General features: G+C 43.2%; 1 protein-coding gene across 1 annotated transcript; it reads left to right on the top strand.

The window, feature by feature from the left end:
* Positions 1–2,071: 2,071 nt before the first annotated feature.
* LOC122663604 (chalcone synthase-like) lies at positions 2,072–18,777 on the top strand. The gene is made up of 2 exons (XM_043859204.1): positions 2,072–2,076; positions 17,578–18,777. The coding sequence occupies exon 2, from the start codon at positions 17,583–17,585 to the stop codon at positions 18,756–18,758; it is 1,176 nt and encodes a 391-aa protein (XP_043715139.1). The 5' UTR covers positions 2,072–2,076; positions 17,578–17,582; the 3' UTR covers positions 18,759–18,777.
* Positions 18,778–20,048: the final 1,271 nt, after the last annotated feature.

Genomic DNA, 20,048 nt, shown 5'->3' with positions numbered 1-20,048 from the left:
TAGAGGTATTTGCAGCCAGAACAGAGTATGGTCTCTTCTCTTATTTTTTATGTAACAAAGTTAGAAAATAGGGTGTAATTGTGGTTGATGAGTCATAAACATCCTAGATCAACTGTCTCGTAACACGTGGTAGAAGAAGACCATCTTCAGCTTGGCCAACACACAGATCGGGTCGGCCGCCCACATTGGGACGACCCAGGTTAACCCAAGTTAACAATAAACTCACTATAATTAACCATGGTTAGTTAAGAGTCATACATTCCGCATGACCCTAGAATCACACAGTATGCATGACCCTAGGGCACACGTGTCAGTTAGGGATTCTGCCACCAAGCATTACATGGAACCAAAGTTATTATCTATAAACAGGTAAAGTTTGAGTACCGTTTAGCGACTCAAAGCTATAAATACCCATGCCAGGCATAGGTATGGGGACAGGACTTTTGCTTAGCTTAAGCTCTCTAACTTGAGATTTTTCTGTTGCAAGCTCTGACTTAGGCATCGAAGTGAACTAACTAGCTCAGGCCGATACTTCTTTATCTTTCTGTGGTTTTGCCTGTGCAGGTCCACTCAAGGATGACCCGACCAGGCTAACCGAAGCACTAGTCAAAATTTATCATAATAGATTGGCGTTGTCTATGGGAAACGTCACAAAGAGTCGTGTGACATGATTGTGGAGCGAGGAAATAGTTATCACTGACGAAAGAGCAGGGCGGCGGCAAGCCCGCCTCAGGACGAGATTCAAGTGGAGAGAGGCCCGATCACTCGGCAAGTTGCAAGGGCGATGCTCTTGCTGAGACTAGCCCGGATACGACGGTCACCCGAACTGGCAGTCGGAGAGAACCTGCCTCCACCACCCCCACTATCGATCTATGGGATCCAGGGTGGAGGGCCAAGGCCGATACCGGATGTTCCAGGAGTTCAGTATTTCAACCCCAACACACCCGCTACCAACGCGCAAGTGCATGACCTGCATCTCCAGCTCGCGGAGACAAATACGATGTTGAGAAGGATTATACAAGGAGAGCCTGATCAGCAACAACCTCCGCATCAGCCACCTCCGCAACGAGAGGAGCAGAGCGCCTACCGGAGTGAAAGTAGGGCCAGTACTGCCAGAGGAAGGAGAGGGGTCTCACCTTCACCGAGGAGAGGATAAGAGGACCAAGTGTAAGAACATCGGGCAAGGTCACCTACCTAATCGGCTCAAAGTTTGAGGAGGGGGCGAGAAGGCTCAATATAGGAGCGACGAGTAAGATCGCCAGCCCGATTGGTCTGAAGCCCAAGGAGGATACGAGAAAGGTCGCCTGTCATACCCCCCGGGGGAGATCAGAACAAAGGAATTCCCCCTGGGAAGGAAGCGTGCGCGGATCTTACCATCCCAAGGACGTCGAGATTGGGCGCCGCCTGAAAGATCTTGATGACCGACTGCGAAGCTTCGGGAAAAATGTGATAGAGGAGATGCTGACTGTGTCAAATCAACACCCCTTTGTCGAGGGAATCATGGAAGCAAAGTTACTAAAGGGGTTCAAGGTTCCCGCCTTCGTGTTGTATGATGGTTCAGCAGACCCGATCGACCATATAAATTACTTCAACTCAGTCATGATGGTGTACAGAGGATCGGATACAGCATCTTGTAGGTTCTTCATAGCGTCATTGAAGGGGGCTGCCACCTACTGGTTCTCGCATCTCAGGCCAAGGTCAATTAGTGGCTTTGCTGAGTTATCTCGAGCTTTTGTTACTAGATTCCAGAGCAGCATTCGGTAGAAGAAAACAGTAGCTAACCTGTTGGCTATCAAGCAATGGAGGGATGAAACAATTCGAGACTTTGTCTCCAGGTTTAACAGAGAGTTACTTGACATACCCGACCTGGATGACTAGGTTGCATTCAACGTGCTGCAGAGCGGGATAATCGACATTGAATTGATAAAATCCCTGATATTGAATAAGGCACACAACATGACTGAACTGATCATTCGGTGTCACCAATTTGCCAACATGGCAGAGATCATTACAGCCCGGAACGAGGCAACCAGAGTCATGAAAAAGAAGAAAATGACAGAGAAAGAAGAAAAGAAGGTGGAGAAGAAAGATGACAGGAAGCCCCAAGCTGACAGGGCTCCCAGTCCCGAGTACACGCCACTCAACACAAGGAGGACAAAGATATTGATGTAAATAGAAAACAAAGGGTTGTTGAACCGGCCAGGACCCATGTTTTCAAAACCCGAGGATAGAAATTCGAGAAAATATTGCCGATTTCATAGGGATACTGGCCATGATATGGAAGACTGCAGGCAGCTGAAGAGGGAAATTGAAAACCTTATCTGGGACGGGCATCTATCAAAGTATGTAGACAAAAGGAGAGAATCCTGACCCGAGGAGCGGCAGAGTGGGAGAGACGATCGAAGAGATCAGCAGAGAGATGACCGAAGGCATGAGAAGGAGAAAGAAAGGGCAACTGAGAAGAGGAATGAGCCCACCAGGGAAATCGGGCAATCGAGCAGACCCCTGGCAGCTCCCATCCTCACCATATTGGGGGGGCCAGGACAAGAGTCAATAAGAAAGGCCAAGGCACATGCCCGATTCGTTGGAGTTGTCGAAACAACTTGTAAGATCGCGAAGACTAACCCGATCATATCCTTCACTAACAAAGATATGGAGGGAGTGAGCTGGCCCCATGATGACGCGATTGTGCTGCAGATGATCATTAAAGACCGAGTTGTTTATAGGATTTTAGTAGATACTGGAGCTTCAGTTAACTTATTGTCATATCAAGCCTTTAAGCAGTTCAGCTTGGGAGATGAGGACCTCACACCAGATGGAACCAACCTATATGGCTTCTCAGGAGCAGCAGCAAAAATAGAAGGAAGCATAACGATGCCAGTGACGGTAGGAAAGTACCCTAACAAGATCATTGTTGAAGTAAATTTCATGGTGGTAAGATCGGTATCGACCTTTAACGTAATTCTGGGAAGACCCGCCTCAACACTCTTGGAGCCGTAGTATCTTCTAAGCACTTAAAGATCAAGTTTCCTACCCCTAATGGAGTTGGAAAATGCCAAACGGACTAGAAAAAATCAAGAGAATGTTGTGCTAATTTCGTTAAGCAAAAAAATGACTGTGGAGGTATGGCCCTTACCATTGACATACCCGATTATAGGGATGAACTGGTTACACAAAGGGGAGAACCTATGGAGGAAGTGATCGCAGTCCTGATTACTGACAAAATTCCAGACCGAACAGTTTAGATCGGGAGTTAGCTCAAGGATGAACAGAAGACCATGATAATAGCATTTCTAAGGGCCAATGCTGACATTTTTGCTTGGTCTACAACAAACATGCCTGGGATCCCAAGAAGCATCGCGGAGCATCGCCTCAATATTAACCCAAGATGCCGACCTGTCCAACAGAAGAGAAGAAACTTCGCTATAGAAAGGTTGGTAGCTCTAGAAGTAGAAGTACAAAAATTGAAGGACTCGGGTTTTATACAGGAAATAGAATTCCTGACCTGGCTATCCAATGTGGTCATGGTCCCGAAGTCCAATGGTAAATGGAGGATGTGTGTGGATTTCACAGACTTGAACAAAGCATGTCCAAAGGATTGCTACCCCCTACCCCGCATAGACCAGCTGATTGATGCAACTGCTGGACACGAGATGCTAAGCTTTATGGACACATACTCAGGGTACAACCAAATAATGATGAACGAGGATGACCAAGAATACACAGCGTTCAAAACTGAATAAGGAAACTTCTACTACAAAGTAATGCCCTTTGGGCTGAAGAATGAAGGAGCAACATACCAGAGAACGGTAAACCGAATTTTTAGACCATAGATTGGGAGGAATATGGAGGTTTACATTGATGATATGCTAGTCAAAAGCGTCAAAGCTGATCACCACATCACCGACCTGAGTGAGACTTTCCAGTGTCTGCGGGTGAATAAAATAAAGCTTAACCCAACAAAGTGTATCTTCGGGGTAGCCTCAGGAAAATTTCTCGAGTATATAGTGTCCAGGAGGGGCATAGAAGCAAACCTCGACAAAATTACGACCATACAAAAGATGGGGCCACCCCGAACCATTAAAGAAATACAGAGAGTAACAGGAAGGGTTGCTGCCCTCAATAGGTTTATGGCCCAAGCCGGGGATAAATGCCTACCTTTCTTCGACACCTTGAAGAATCTCTGAAATCCTAAGGACTTCCGATGGACATCAGAATGTCACCAAGCATTTGAGAAGTTGAAAGAGTATTTGTAAAGAATACCATTGTTAGCCCGACCCGTCCAGGGAGAAGACTTACAACTATACCTGGCCGCGTCGGTAGTTGCAGTAAGCGCAGTCCTGATCAGGACGGAAGAAGATGGAAGAACCCAGCAACCGATCTATTATGTCAATCATGTGTTGATGGGAGCTGAGGTGAGGTACCTCCAAGTCGAGAAAATGGCATTTGCCCTGGTGGTGGTAGCGCGCAAGCTCCGCCCTTACTTCCAAAGCCATCCAATTGCAGTGTTAACCAATCAACCCCTAAAGAAAGTCTTGCATAAACCCGACCTTGCTGGTCGACTGGTCGGGTGGGCCATTGAACTCAGTGAACATTGTATCACATACAAACCCCAAATGGCCATCAAAGGGTCAGAGCCTGGCTGACTTCGTAGTAGAATGCACTCGAAGCGAGGAAGCGGAAGACATAGAAGGAGCCGACCCGGTCTCATGGTCCTTGTAAGTTGATGGGTCAAATAATTCCATGGGAAGTGGAGCAGGTCTAATATTGATCAGTCCCGAGGGCTTTAAAATCCAATACGCTCTAAGATTTTGTTTCACTGCATCCAACAACGAAGCAAAATATGAGGCATTACTGGCAGGATTAAGGGTGGCACGAGCAGTCCAGGTCAGGCATCTGACAGTTTATAGCGATTCTCAATTTGTGGTCAACCAACTTCGGGGGAGTTACGAAGCCAGAGAAGAAAGGATGACCAGATATCTGGAGAAGGCCCGAGCACTTAGCTTGGCGTTTAAGTACTTCAAAATAAGTAATATACCTCGGAGTAAGAATGGGTCAGCGGATGCCCTGTCAAGACTATCGACAAAGGGGTGGGGAAGCCTAGACAGCTCAATTTATATAGAAAGCCTGGACCAACCATCATATAAAGAAGAGCTGCAGGTGAACATGATCGAAGAAGGGCCTTATTGGATGGATCCAATAATGGCCTACTTAAAAGATAACATGTTGCCGGGTGACCGAGCCGAAGCACAAAAGGTGGTGAGAAGAGCATCTTGATACATGTTAGTCGATGGTGTGCTGTACAAGAGGTCGGTAAGTGCTCCGCTGCTACGATGCCTCGGGTCGGCAGGGGCACAATACGCCTTAGCTAAAGTACATGAAGGGATCTATGGAAATCACTTGGGAGGTCGGGCGCTGGCATACAAGATACTGAGGCAGGGCTTCTACTAGCCCAAAATGCAAGAGGAAGCGGTGAATTATGTAAAAACCTGCGAACAGTGTCAGTTATTTGCACCAGTGCCGCATCGACCAGCGATGCCCCTGACCTCTTTGCTCAGCCCTATACCATTTGTAATGTGGGGGATGGATCTGCGCAGGAATTTCACCCCAGCATCAGGAAATAGGAAATATCTGGTTGTGGCAATTGATTATTTCACAAAATGGGTGGAGGCAGAACCCCTGGCAACCATCACTGAGAAAAACATGGAGAAGTTCTTTCGCGACAAGATCATATACCGGTTCGGGCTCCCCAAGGTATTGCTCATAGACAATTGAAAATAATTTACTAATCCAGCGTTCAAGGCATTTTGTGCACACTATCATATCGAATACAAAAGAACGGCCATTGCAACACCTCAATGTAATGGCCAGGTGGAAGTCACGAACCAAACAGTACTGGACGGGATCAAGAAAAGACTGCAAAAAGTAAAGGCAAAATGGGTTGACGAGTTACCCAGCGTATTATGGGCTTACAGAACAACAGTCCGAACACCCACAGGGGAGACCCCATTCAGGTTAGCCTATGGAAAGGAAGCTTTGACCCCGATCGAGGTCGTGGTCACGTCACATCGGGTCGCGCATTTTGATGAAAAAGCCAACTAGGATGGGTTACGTGTAAACCTTGATTTCCTGGACGAAGTAAGAGAAGAGGCGCTGATCAGGAATCAAGCATACCAGCAGCGCACAGTCTGATACTACAGTTCCCGAGTACGACCACGACTGTTCAGGGTTGGGATTTAGTACTCCGAAAAACCAGCGCATCTGACCCCGGCAACATCAACAAGCTTTCCCCGAACTAGGAAGGCCTTACATAGTTTCCAAGGTGATCCGGCCAGGCACGAATCACCTGAAAACTCCGAGGAGTGAGGACATCCCAAGACCTTGGAACTCTTTAAATCTAAGAAGGTTCTTTCAATAAAATTCCTGACCCGAACAGAGGGACTTAGCTGCAATTATTTCTACTTGATAGCTGCAATTATTTCTACTTGATTAATATTTTGTAGCATAGAAGAAGTAATATACAAGGAATATACATCAATTCTTCCAATATTCACTATCTGTTACACCCCCATCCCTGAACCACGAGAAATGCAACCAAAGTGTACAACTACGCTCCCCAACCACTAGAATCACTGATGCAGTATCAAAGACTAATTCATTCACAACGACAAATAATAGGTAAGAAGAAAAGAAATAATATTAATAACATCCGAGTTAGCAGAAGCTATGTGATAACATATAAAATATTGGCTGTTCAAATTTACCCCTTCAAGTACAATTCATTCCGGGGCTTCTTTGATTCAATTGAACGGTGTGATAAGCTACTAGTTCTTGGTCAAGACCTATGTATTACCTAATGTATAATAATACAATAAACATGAAAGGAATCTAAAAGAATACACTTTTGAATCAAAAGATAGATATCAAAGTGCATCAAAAGATGGCCACCGGCAATGAATCACTGTTCCCTCGAGGAACAAACCACGCAGTAGCACTCCGGTCCATGCTCCACTATCTCCGGAGTCTACCAATCTTCGTGACCTTCTTCAAGAGTCTCAAACTCTGCGTCGTCCTGCTCGAATGTTTCTGCAATCATCTAAAAAAATATGTCTCCTCGAGGAGTGAGCTCTACTGAGCCTAATGAGTGGTTAAACCACACAAGCATATACAATAATAATAATGAATGAGTTTGATTGCAAACCAAACATGATAAGCGAATCCCACAGCCTCCCATACCACCAAGATAATCCACACATCATATATAGTTTACAATCATGCCACATGAACGCATGATGAAGTTAAATTTTATTATTATCCACCTAACAAACAATGCCTAAGTCTGGTAAAGTATTACTGCAACACCCTAGGTAGCATCCCCGATGTCGGTACCATAAGCGGATGATATACCGACGATGACAAACCCGAGTTACGGTTGGAAGCCTGCAATACCAATCTCCACCAAGAGATATACGCAAACCCCCATAATAACCCTAGCTCCTTCCCTATCCCGCGAACTCACCGATGTTCTCCCGAGTTTTGAGAATGGTAATTCCATCACACAGGATATTACCATCGATTAACTAACACCTTACCCCCTGTTGGTAAGGGGTGTAGTACGGGGTACATTATCCTAGCCAAATGCATCTATTGTATGAAAAGGGTACACACATGCATAAGCCAGAGGTCGAGTCCATAGTACCAAAAGACAGTCGGCCGGCTATCCTCTCGCCTCTCTAGCCTATACATACACATACAAGTACGGAATGTGATTACCGAAAGCGGTCGGCCGATCACCACCCCATTTCCACCTAATGCAGTAGACAACTCTAATGCAATTGTAAGTACAAAAATCCCAAGCCCAACACCCACCGGCACTTGAATCCCGCTTCCGAAGCCCTAGATCTACATGCCATGAGTGAATCCACATTATGGAAACCCCGAGTCCAGCACCAACCGGCACCCGAGTCCCATAACTAAATCCAATACCATTCACACCATAGTGCAATAGAATAAATAATATCGCAAGACAAAGAATGTAAAGTCCTATCAACATCTAAACCCGTATATCATCCTACATCTTAATAATAATTATATACAATAGCACACATGCATGAATGGCATTCACAAGACACGACACACAAACATTCCATAAATTAAACCGTTTGCTTAACTCACTCACCTTGATTCTCGATTAGCTGTTAACACTGAGTTCGTCAAATCGACGATCAATGCCAAGCCCACCATCCCACGTACTAATACGCCCCCAAGCCGGGTGAGTCAACCTAAAGAGGGTGCACAATGTGGGGGTGAGGTTAGTGTTTTAGGGCCAGAAGAGTTGGGCCCCACAAGTTATCAAACAAGGCTGAAAACAGAGGACCGACACATACAGCAAGGCTATATCATCTGCCTGTCCATGTGCCTATCACCGCTGATCTTGCTGTTCATACCATTACGAAAATGGTTTTGGTTGTCCACTAATTTGGGTCAAAATGGGGTATACCTAAGGTTCTTTAGGGCTTATTGGCCATGAGTATTGCTCCATCAAAGGTGCTAATGTACATCAATAACTTGGGTCCATGAATCCAATGATTAAATGGATTCCTTCACTAAGGCACACATGAGGGAGAAGCTCATAGGAGATGAGTATAGGGGTTTGTAAGGCTCCACCCAACATTGTTGGATGTTATTAAAGCCACAACACCATGGTTTGCTATAAGGGTTGGTGAAACCCATAAATGAAGATAAAACCCCAACTTAGGGCCATTAAATGGAGAGGGGTTTAAAGTGAAATTGAAATCATAAGGGTTCATTGGCTCACATTACTTGAGAATGACACTATCCATTCATGGCTTCCTTACTTAGGTAAGTAATGATCCATCAATGGTAGTTCATCCCCAAAACCCTAGTTAATAGGAATAGATGTAAAGGGAGAGAGGCTCAATGTGAGGTTAGGTATCCCCATAAGACACAAGGTCAACCATTAATGGCCTTCCAATTGAGTAGATGGAGCACTCAAGGTGTGCTCAACCGATTCAAACCCTAGGTAATAGGATTAGGAAAAGAGAGATGGAGAGAGAGAGAGAAAGAGACTAACCAAGGGTTGATGGTGGTAGGTTGAGCTCCACCACACTTCTTCCTTCTCCTTGCTTCTTCCTCTTCTTCTTCTTTCTTCTTCTCCTTTTCTTCTTTCTTCTTCTCCTCTCCTCTCCACGATTTAGGATTGTAATGTGAAGTGAATAGTAGTTTTGGGTCTTTAATAACCCATCTAGGCATTAGGTCTTGTTCGGTTAGTCTTAGGTCCTTAGGTCCATTTTCTTAGGGGCTTGTTTGGTTAGGTATAAGCCCAAGGTCTAGTTTAAGTCATTGGGCCATTGGATCCACTGGGGCCCATAGACCATGGCCTAAGTTCTAGTTACAATTAGAAAGAGGCTAAGGTCCTAAGCCCAAGCCCATTCTAGTTCTTATGTTTATTAATGGTCATGCATAGGCATGAATTACTCAAATAGTGACTTACTCCCAATCATCGCTAAGTGGATAAGGGTGATTCAGGTGCGGGCCCCATGGATCCCATCATAAGGGAATTCCAAGAATATGCTTTCGTGGATGATTTTTCCCCCTGTCTCTGACGGTGAATCTTTCCTCGATGACTTCTCCCATTTCGCGGTCGACAGTCTTGTGTGATGGCTTGAGTATTATGACCCACAGTTCACGAGCGTACTCCACTCCTAGTTCTACACAAAAGGTTTAAACCAGACCGGTGGTTAGACCGGATTTTAAACCAAATTTTGGACATGGATTTAACACTATCTATGTCAAAAGCTTCTTAAGATAAGGATACCCGATCTAAAGATCGGGTACCAAAAAAAAAGTCCTCACCCATGAGGCATTAAGCATACAACGAGATATAAATGAAGCACACGGTTGCAAGAAAGGCGATTCCATTAACTTATATATATAAAATTACAAAAAAGAAGTCGGCATCACCGACCTGATCAAAAACACTTAGAAAAATTTACATTAAAAAAGAAAAAACAAAGAAAAACATGATAAAAAGATGGATTACACCACCACTACATCAACATTATCTGGAGAAGAAGGGCCGGTTTGATTCTTGGCAAGGTCGGTAGGAGGGGTTCAGGAAGAGGTGTCCACATCAATAGTCTTTGGGTCATCCGCCAGCACCGTCGCTTCGGAGGCCTCGGGAATGGTGTCTTCTAGAGTCGCCTTCAGTTCCTCCTCCTCAGCATCTGCCACCCTCTTCTCTGTGGCCGGATTGTATTGATCAAAGTTAGAAAAACTATATTCGGGGTTGGACTTATAAATATGGTGGTAGGTGGTGTGGACTCCAAGCCTGAAGGCCTCCCCGTTGTATGCATAGACCAAATTAACAAACTCCTCTGAAGACTTGAACTTTCAACTGCCTCGACCCAGGCAGTAGCCACTGCCTGCTCAAAAGTCTTCTTCAATTGGTCTTTAGACGACCTAGCCTGGTATTGATACTATCGTTGAGCAATGTCTGCTCATTCAACAATGCGCTTTTCTCCACGAGGCATGAAGATAGTTCGACTCGAACCTTGGTCATCTCACCCTCAGTCTCCGCCTTGCTTTTACTTAAAGTCTCAATAAAAGACCGCTCATCCTTCAACTCCTGGGTGAGCTTACGATTGGTCTCCATCAAATACTCGACCCATTTTACCGTGTCGACAGAGTAAAGAAGACCCTAGAAAGAAGTCGGGAACATCAAGATGAAGATACAAAACGAAGAGCAAGAAAGGGAGCAAGACAGGACGGGAAGCATGAAGAATCAATACCTGGGCAAGCTCCTTGTAGGCAATGTCAACAAAACGACTGTGAGACAGAGACCTCATAGAAGCCACGTCTCGAGGAAGACGCCCCTTCACCAACAATTCCTAAGCCACCGAGCAGTTGGCGGTGGCTGAGTCAGTAGGAGTCAAAACCCACCGTGGGTTAAAAATATCGGGTCGATTTGTAGCAGGCCGATCCGCAAGCGGTAGATTATCTGAACTGAGGGGGAGTGACAAACTCCCGTCCTCTTACTTCTTACTTCTTCCATGATCATCGGGAAGACCCGCATCACCAACCCTCCTTTTATTTCTGTTTCCTTTAGGAGGAGGGGTCTGACCCATCCCCTTCACCTCGATTGTGCTCTTACCTTTCTCTCTCTCTTTCTCTCTTTCCTTTTCCTTCTGTTTTTAGATTCCTGAGCTAGTAGTTTGCTCGGGACGGGTCTTTGCAACCTCATCGGGGGCCTTATCACTTTCTTTGGCGGCCCTCTGCTTCTTAGCAATGGAGTCAAGACGGGCAGGATCGAGCTTCACTGAGCATACAAAGAGAGATATTCAACAAAAATGAACAACGATATTCAAACAAATAAAAATTAAGAGAGAAAGGGGGATGGGTTGGACTGACCCGGACTAAGACCCCATTTGACGAGGAAGACCTCAAAGTGAAGGTTTCGCACATCAAACTTGGGGCCCAGAAGAATGGCTTTCACCGACTCTTGCTCTACTCGGGTCAGACCAACCAAACGATTCCGGACCCGAAGATCAATTTTTGGCCACCCCGATCTTAATGGATTGGCTGGGATGACTGCAAAAACAAATTTTCCTTTCCAATACTTGTTGGACGGTGGGACTTCGTCAAAAAATTTGAACTGCTTCCATGTGTCGCCAAGGTCGCGGCGGGTGAAAAAACACCAACCCTCATTGTACTTCTTCAAACAATAAAAGTAGGCAAAAAGGGGGATGGTCGGCACGCGATCACCAACGGATAAATAAATAAAAAAGCTAAAAATGATCTTTCATGAGTTTGGCATGACCTGACCGGGCGCCAAACCCCAATGGTCCAGAACATCAACAACGAAGGGGTGAACAGGGAATCTGAGGCCAGCCTTGAGGGCATCCATATGGATGCAGACCTCAGGAAAACAAGGAGAACTAGCCCTCTCATGTCGGTTCGGGCGACGGATAACCACGTCGGGTGGAATATAATATTTCTTCCTAAGCGCAGCTACTGCAACGTCAGTGTATGTGCATTCGTAGTCCTCAACCTTCTGAGGAACCCGTTTGTGGGGTTCCACATACACCGCTCCTGCCACTTTTGCATTATCGGGATCGGAAGAACCCTCACCGTCATGGTCTACTGATCCCTGCCCTTCTTCGTGGTCAGGTCAACTAGATGGGACAGCAATTCTATCATCGTATACACGACCAGAGGCCTCTGCCCCAAAGCAATCAGGAGGGACAAAAGTTGGCTGGGCCGATGGTTCTTTGACAGATCGGGACATAACTTCTTCACCCTCACTCGAATCATAAAGAGATTCCTGGGAAGAACCTTCTGGATCGCTATCCTTACTAAAACCTTTGATCCCCCCCCTTTTCGGGAATAGGTTCGAAATCACTATTGGACGACATACTTACTCTCGAAGGAGGAGAAAGGATTAATCGTGAGAAGAGGAGGAAGCTGGGTCCCAAAAGCGAAGAAATCCTGAAAGTAATGAAATCTCGAGTATGAGAACACCGAGAGCAAAGATGACGGAAATAACTATGGAAGGGCGAAGAGAGAGCGCCCCTTTTATAGGAAAAAAGGGCGGGAAAGCCCGGGGATCTAAAGACCAAGAATCATTAATCGAACGGCCAAAAATGCACGATGATTCATATGCCCAAGGCTAAGGATGACGAGATGCCACGTGTCAGATCAAGAAGCGACACGTCACGCAACTGACACCCACTTCCTGAAACGGTACAGCTACTATTTAATGCACCCACGGAGCATCAACGTGATAACGGATTGAGAAGATTCAAAGCGTGACATACCCGACCTACTCTTATCAAACGAACACGCTCGCTAAGAGTGGGAGGCCTATGATGAGTCATAAACGTCCCAGACCAACCGTCTCATAACACGTGGCCGAAGAAGACCATCTTCAGCTCGGCCAACACACAGATCGGGTTGGCCGCCCACATTGGGACGACCCAGGTTAACCCAAGTTAACAATAAACTCACTACAATTAACCACAGTTAGTTGAGAGTCATACATTCCGCATGACCCTAGGGCACACTTGCCAGTTAGGGATTCTGCCACCAAGCATTACATGGAACCAAAGTTATTATCTATAAATAGGTAAAGTTCGAGTACCGTTTAGTGACTCAAAGCTATAAATACCCATGCCAGGCATAGGTGTGGGGACTGGACTTTTGCTTAGCTTAAGCTCTCTAACTTGAGATTTATCTATTGCAAGCTCTGACTTAGGCATCGAAGTGAACTAACCGGCTCAGGCCGGCACTTCTTTGTCTTTCTATGGTATTGCTTGTGCAGGTCCACTCAAGGACGACCCGACCAGGCGAACCGAAGCACTAGTCAGAATTTGTCACAACAGTGGTGTTCAGGGTTGGATGAAAGAAGTTGGGGTTCAAAATATGGACTGAAACAACAAGGGATTGAAAGGGGGTGGAGTTGCAATAAAAGGGAGGGATTGCAGAGGGGTGGGGGTGGATGGGGTTGCAACAAGAAGAAGAAGAAGAAGAATCATTTTTAATCAAAAGGGTAAAAGAGTCATCTAACATGGACCCAAGGTTAGTTTGGGGATTAAAAAAAAATATTTCTAAGCCACGTCACGACTTTACTGACGGACGATAACGGCATGGGTGTATAATAATTTATTGTAAACTGTTGGGATACAGATGTAATTGGGAAAAGTTGAGCGGAGGAATGTGTAATCAAGGCAAAGTACGGGGGAGCGAGATGTAATTTACCCTAATTAATAAGTAGGAATATCACCAACTTCATAAGTTAGGATTACTTTAAGGTATGTTCTTAAGTTAACAGTCTCAAATGGATCTTTAAATTTACAACCAAATCTTTGGTAAAATAGTATATGAGAGTCTAAGACAAGTTGTACCAGTCAAAATTAAAAGACTAAAAATATAAAGGGTTTGACCTTAATTCTCATGACCTTGAGTCTTAAGAATTATATAATGTATAGGGTTATGATGTGAAGTTGTTCCGGCTTCACCGATTCCTAGTTGATAGATCCGGTACTGGACCAATAACTTATCGATAGATCCATAACTGGACCAATAAGCTATTAGGTGGGTTGGTTCCGATTCCTAATGGGCCGATAACTTATCGATAGATACCAACTAGCGATAGAATGTTATCTAGGCCTCTAGAGCCTGCATGCGCGCCGACCAATGGGAGCACAGATACAAACATCGATCTAGGCAGAATTTCCACATTTCCATGGGGGTAGCGCAATATTGTGTCTGAGTGCAGGAGTCACATTGGCCACACGACCAATTAAGTAGCCAGATTTTTCCCAAAACTAAATTAAAAACAAGGGTAAAATTAGTACGGACGCCAAATAATTATGTGTGGGTGTGTCATGTGATTCATGTGTGTACATGTGATGTGAGGGTGCTTTTTAGTTCACAATACATTCTTTCCTACAAACAACATATGGTACAACAATGGAAGGGGGTGAAATGACCATCTCACCACATGAAAGGTGGAAATGACTGCCCACCTAAAGCTTTTGCATGCGATCTGATTGGCCTTGCACGCACAAGGACCACGCTTCCTCAACAGGAAACAATTCCCTTAAAATTATAAAGACAAAGTTTTTATGCACGATGGGTATTAAATGCAATCATTTGGTATAATTATCCATCCGAAATGACATAAACAGCCCTATACGCCATATTTGACAGAGTTAATCGAAGAGTCTTCCGTGTACAAATATATTCCTAAATATAAATAATAAGGAAGCTTGTTCTAAGGGTGTCAATTGGTTTGATTTCGATTTTTGGATCGGATTTCAATTCGATTCAAGATACAACATGTGGAAATCGAAACCCAATAAGAGTATATGTTTTACCCGCCTAGCCAATGAGAACTTTGTTTGATGATGGTAGGCCCCATTTGCTGATGGAACCGCATCGTAGGTAGACAGATGACAGCATACCTCAGTCATTTATGTGCACAGTAGCAGTCAGTCTTCTTTGTAGAAGCCATGGACTTTAATTACATGTTTCAGTAATGTTTTATGATATGAGAAGGTAGAAGTTTTGATACACGGTTGTGCATATACACGGCCTGTATGAAGTACCGTCAAATGGACATAAATGCTCATTCGAAATGATCATAAAACCCCCCCACCCCTACTGAATGCATTGATGCATGGAATCTACCATGTACCAATACTTTCCCCATATGAGAATCTTGTATGCATTTGGTTGATGCCAAATGTTTCACTTATGTTTTATAAGAATGATATTATGTGTTTTACCTATCTAGCATGCTTGTGCTTTGTTGCTATCTCATTGGGCTTTATTACTCACTCCACCAATTGTCTTAAAGATCATTAAACGAAGGATTGGCAGAAGATTATGTGGATTTTAGAAGAAAAATCTTATATTTACCGGTTGAAGTTTTATTTTATTCCATCTCAGTAGATGGTTTTGAGACACATGCAATAGACTTGTTTAGCTTTTATTTGTAGCCACCATACATACTTTGGACATTTAATGGACTTAGTTTACCGGGAAAAAAAAAGACATTTAATGGACTATGGACTTTATTTTGGATTTCCGGCCCCCATTTATGAAAGTCTTCTATCGTGTTTGTCCATATGGGAAATTATGGATTTTATTTTTATGAAATTTGTGAGATAATGGTTTAAGGTATGACATCACTGATCTTAGCCCTTATGGGTTTGGGTCGTGACACAATCTCTCCTCTTTACATAAAATGATTTCGTATGAAACCATTCCATTGCACATCATTGGTGTGCTTCTTTAAGTATTTTAACTTGTACTTAAGCGTATTTTCATAATGTAACTATATTGGTGAGGACATGGCACATAGGTCAAGCTAATGTATGTAAGACACGCATGATATTAGATAAGAGGATTATGATTTTGGAATGGGTCAAAAATGAGTTTGCATAAAATGTAAGAAAAAAAAAATTGTTATACTCATTCCAAATATGTTTTTAGCCCAAAAAATATGTCATGAAATGCTCCTAAATAAGGATTATCGATCAAACACATTCTCATTATTCAGAAACGAAACGTTTCCTTACAGCATAATTCTTAAGTGTGTTCAGTTGGTACTCAAATTTTGTTACTATGAATATATGGGGTGGGGGGGGGGGTCAATTCTTTACGTGTCCGTTCATCTGAAAGTATGCTTCATGTGCCAAATCTTGTCCATTTTGTTGTCATAAATATCCCTCTTCACCCTCAAATGACAATAAGTGGAATAAGTGTTGGCACCTAAAGTGTACGTGCAAGGGATCTCAACGCAAATAGATGGCCCATGTGTGAAATTGAATTGTCATATGATAGAAAAAAAGTTCAAGAGATAGGAAAATTTCAACCGAGAATTAAAAAGGGTTGTCATAAAATTGATGATTGGAGGCCCACGTACGTAGAGAGGAATCTCTAGGTGAATGCATTTGCCACTTTGCAAATCCAACGAATGGAATGACAAGATGAAGCCCCCAAATGCGCCCCCCACATGCAGGAGATGGATATATGGTCTCTATTGTCCAAGTAAAAAAACAATTAAGACCCCATTTGTTTCGGCATAAAATTTTACCTGAAAAATTCTATGTAGAAAAACCAAATGACATGCTTTGGAGATTTGGTAGAACTAAAACAAGAAAGTTACAAATTAATAGACCCCATCACCATGAATTGATGCATGAAAAGTAAACATCAAGGATTGGAAATTGTTGTAAATGAATTGCAGGTTCCCTATAAAGAATTTTAAAACTTTTTTTTTTTTTGTTTCTGTATTACCGTTGAGATGATATTGAAGATCAAAGTAGTTTGGATGCATCCTTTCAACTTTGGCGATTACAGCAGTGAGACATATGAATGTAAAATTTAATTAATTTTTCTATTTAGGGAGAAAGAACGTTAACTGATGCTGTGCTTGGGCGTGTGTCTACGTCCAAAGCCCCAGACACAGCCCAACCCGGAAAAGCCCTGCATTTCCCCCACAGAAAGGCAGAAAGGATCAGAGGCAGTGCCGATCTTTTCGCACTAGTCAGCGTTCCTTTTCCCTCAAGTCTATTAAGCTAGGAAGGAAGAAATATATGATCTGTAGTAGATACTTTCACCCATGTCCACAAATTGGTCAAACAAGGCGCCTGTAGGTAACATTTTTTATTTTTATTTTTATTTTTATACAGAACCAAAACAATGCTATCAAGTCAAACATTCATAGGAAACTCCGTTCTCTCTCGGTTATCTCACATGCCATTTAGTAACCCACAGAAGTCAATATGAAGGAGTCTCATATTACTCTTAAGGACAACCTCTTTGACTTTATTTCAAAAGAAATAATGGGTTTCAAAAAAAGGCTACTTCCAAGTCTAATATGATTGCATCACCCAATGGATCCATTCAATAAGCTAAGCTTCCGACTTCTATAAATCCCCAACCATATCTGTCTTGCTATTTCATCAAATCATCCATTGCTAGTTTCTACATATAGAGCCTTCCCTTCTATCTTAATTCATTCCTCTATTTCCGATCTTAGAACAAGAGAAGCAATGGGATCAGTTGGAGAAATCTATGAAGCTCAGCGCTCACAGGGTCCAGCCACAGTACTGGCCATTGGCACAGCAAATCCATCCAACTGTGTCTATCAGTCTGAGTTCCCAGATTTCTACTTCAGATCCACAAAGAATGAGCACATGATTGAATTGAAGGAGAAGGTCAAGCGAATCTGTGATAGATCAACAATCAGAAAACGTCATCTCTACATGACAGAGGAAATTATGGAGGAGAACCCCAACTTCTACAACTCTACGGCTCCAACACTTGATGCACGCCAAGATATTATGATTGTTGAGGTTCCTAAGTTGGCTAAAGAAGCAGCTTTAAAAGCCATCAATGAGTGGGGGCAGCCCAAAACTAAGATTACCCATATTGTATTCACTACCATTTCTGGTGTTGATGCCCCTGGTGCCGACTTCCAACTCATCAAGCTCCTTGGCCTTTCACCGACCGTCAAACGTGTGATGATGTATCATCTAGGCTGCTACGGTGGTGGCAGTGTCCTCCGTGTTGCCAAAGACCTTGCTGAGAACAATAAAGATGCTCGTGTCCTCGTTGTTTGTTCGGAGTTAAACTCAGTTAGTGGCTTCAAAGGACCTACTGAGACCGACTTCCACACCTTACTTGGGCAAGCAATCTTCGCAGATGGCGCTGCAGCTTTAATAGTTGGTGCAGATCCTGACACATCAGTTGAACGCCCACTGTTTCAACTTTTCTCAGCAGGTACTCGAATTCTCCCAGACTCAGATGATATGGTTGAAGGTCACTTGCGTCAAACGGGTCTTTCAATCAGCTTATCCAAGGATGTAGCCAAAACTATTTCTGGGAACATCGGAAAATGCTTGGAGGAAGCATTCAACAAGATTGGTATTAGTGATTGGAACTCCATTTTTTGGGTGTCTCATCCTGGTGGACCGGCAATTTTGGACCTGATGGAAGCGACCCTTGGTTTGAAGGAGGAAAAACTAAAGGCATCAAGGAAAGTGTTGAGCGAATATGGTAATATGTCAAGCCCCACTGTGATGTTCATTTTGGATGAGATGAGAAATAAATCTCTTAAGGAAGGGAAAATCACTACTGGAGAAGGGTTTGATTGGGGTGTGTTATTAGGATTTGGTCCAGGTCTGACTGTGGAGACAATTGTCTTGCGTAGCATTGGTACAATTTAATCTAGGCTTGCTGATCTTACCAATTTGTTTGGATTTATGCTCTGTGGGTTGTCTGTATAGCTCTATATTTTGTACCTTCATTGCTTTGTGGGTTTTTTCCATTCTTTTGTTCAGTAAGGATGAAAGGCCCTCTTCCTAAGATTTGATTTTTGTAATTGTTCAAGTTTCTTTTATTAAAATACTACCTTTTTAGTGAGAATACAAATGAGGATGTCGACCCTGCACATTGGCAAAGGGGCTAGATATTATTAAGGATGGCTTACATCTCAAAGAACTATACTCTTTTAGGTTAATTTGTTTATGCCCATGTCAAGGGGATCACCCAGATTCTTTCATATGGGTTGATGAGTACCAACTTGATGGGCCTTAGTAGCCCTATGTTCCTCATTTAATTTGGAGCTACTACATCATGCAGAGGTGTTATTTTCTTTTTTTGTACATGTTTGATGATTTGTTTCAAGTTCTGACTTTGTCAATAAATGACAGTATTTCTCTTGTTCATAGCAATTAACAATGAACCAAACTAGCAATTTATTATTGTGTCTTATACATAGTGCACACTCCCTAATATGTCACAATGACTAGGGTTGTCGATTTGGCTGAAGTGAACTAAAAACACTGAAATTGGAACGATTGAATTCCTTGTTGGTTTAGTTTCTATTCTATTAAAAATAAAACCTATAATATCGGTTTGGTTGTGGTTTTGGTTTGTGTCGATTGGACTGATGAGACCGACCAAATGGACCTACTTGAATCCAATAAATAAAGGGAAAATATCATCCCCCTCCCCTCTAAGTTTGCCTAATGTCAATCCAGTACCCAAGTTTTGAAAAATATCTAACCCCCTCCCCTACTTTATAAAGATTATATCAACCGTACCCTAAGTATGTAACGATGTTAAAAAAACCTGTGTAAAAACAAAATTACCTTTTTTAATATCTATTGAAAGCATGTCTTTCTCCCTTGCTAATGAAAAGACTATATTACCCTTTTACTTCTACCCAAAAAAAAAAAAAAATTTCTTTTCCTATCGCCGGATTGTTGAATGATCGAACTCCAATCCATTCGATCTTTTTTTTGCTTTTCTTTTGTTTATAGTTGGTGACTACAACTAGGAGGTTAATTAATCTGATTTTCGTCTCTTTAATTATATCCTTTCCCTCAAATCGTTTCGTAAGATTTGAATTCCTGATTTTGTTTCTCTTCTTTTGTTTGGCCTTCCACTACTGGGCACGATGGATCTGTCAAATTTCAAGAGGAAGTGAGAGAAAGAAGGAGAGATTCCTCTAA

This window comes from Telopea speciosissima, chromosome 6 (assembly GCF_018873765.1).
Source record: "Telopea speciosissima isolate NSW1024214 ecotype Mountain lineage chromosome 6, Tspe_v1, whole genome shotgun sequence".
Classification (NCBI taxonomy): Eukaryota; Viridiplantae; Streptophyta; class Magnoliopsida; order Proteales; family Proteaceae; genus Telopea; species Telopea speciosissima.
The sequence above is the reverse complement of the archived record's forward strand: the minus strand, read 5'-3'. Positions and strand labels throughout refer to the sequence as shown.

Excerpts from the sequence above, each read along its gene's own strand:
- LOC122663604 (XM_043859204.1), top strand. The coding sequence starts at position 17,583 with ATGGGATCAGTTGGAGAAATCTATGAAGCTCAGCGCTCACAGGGTCCA.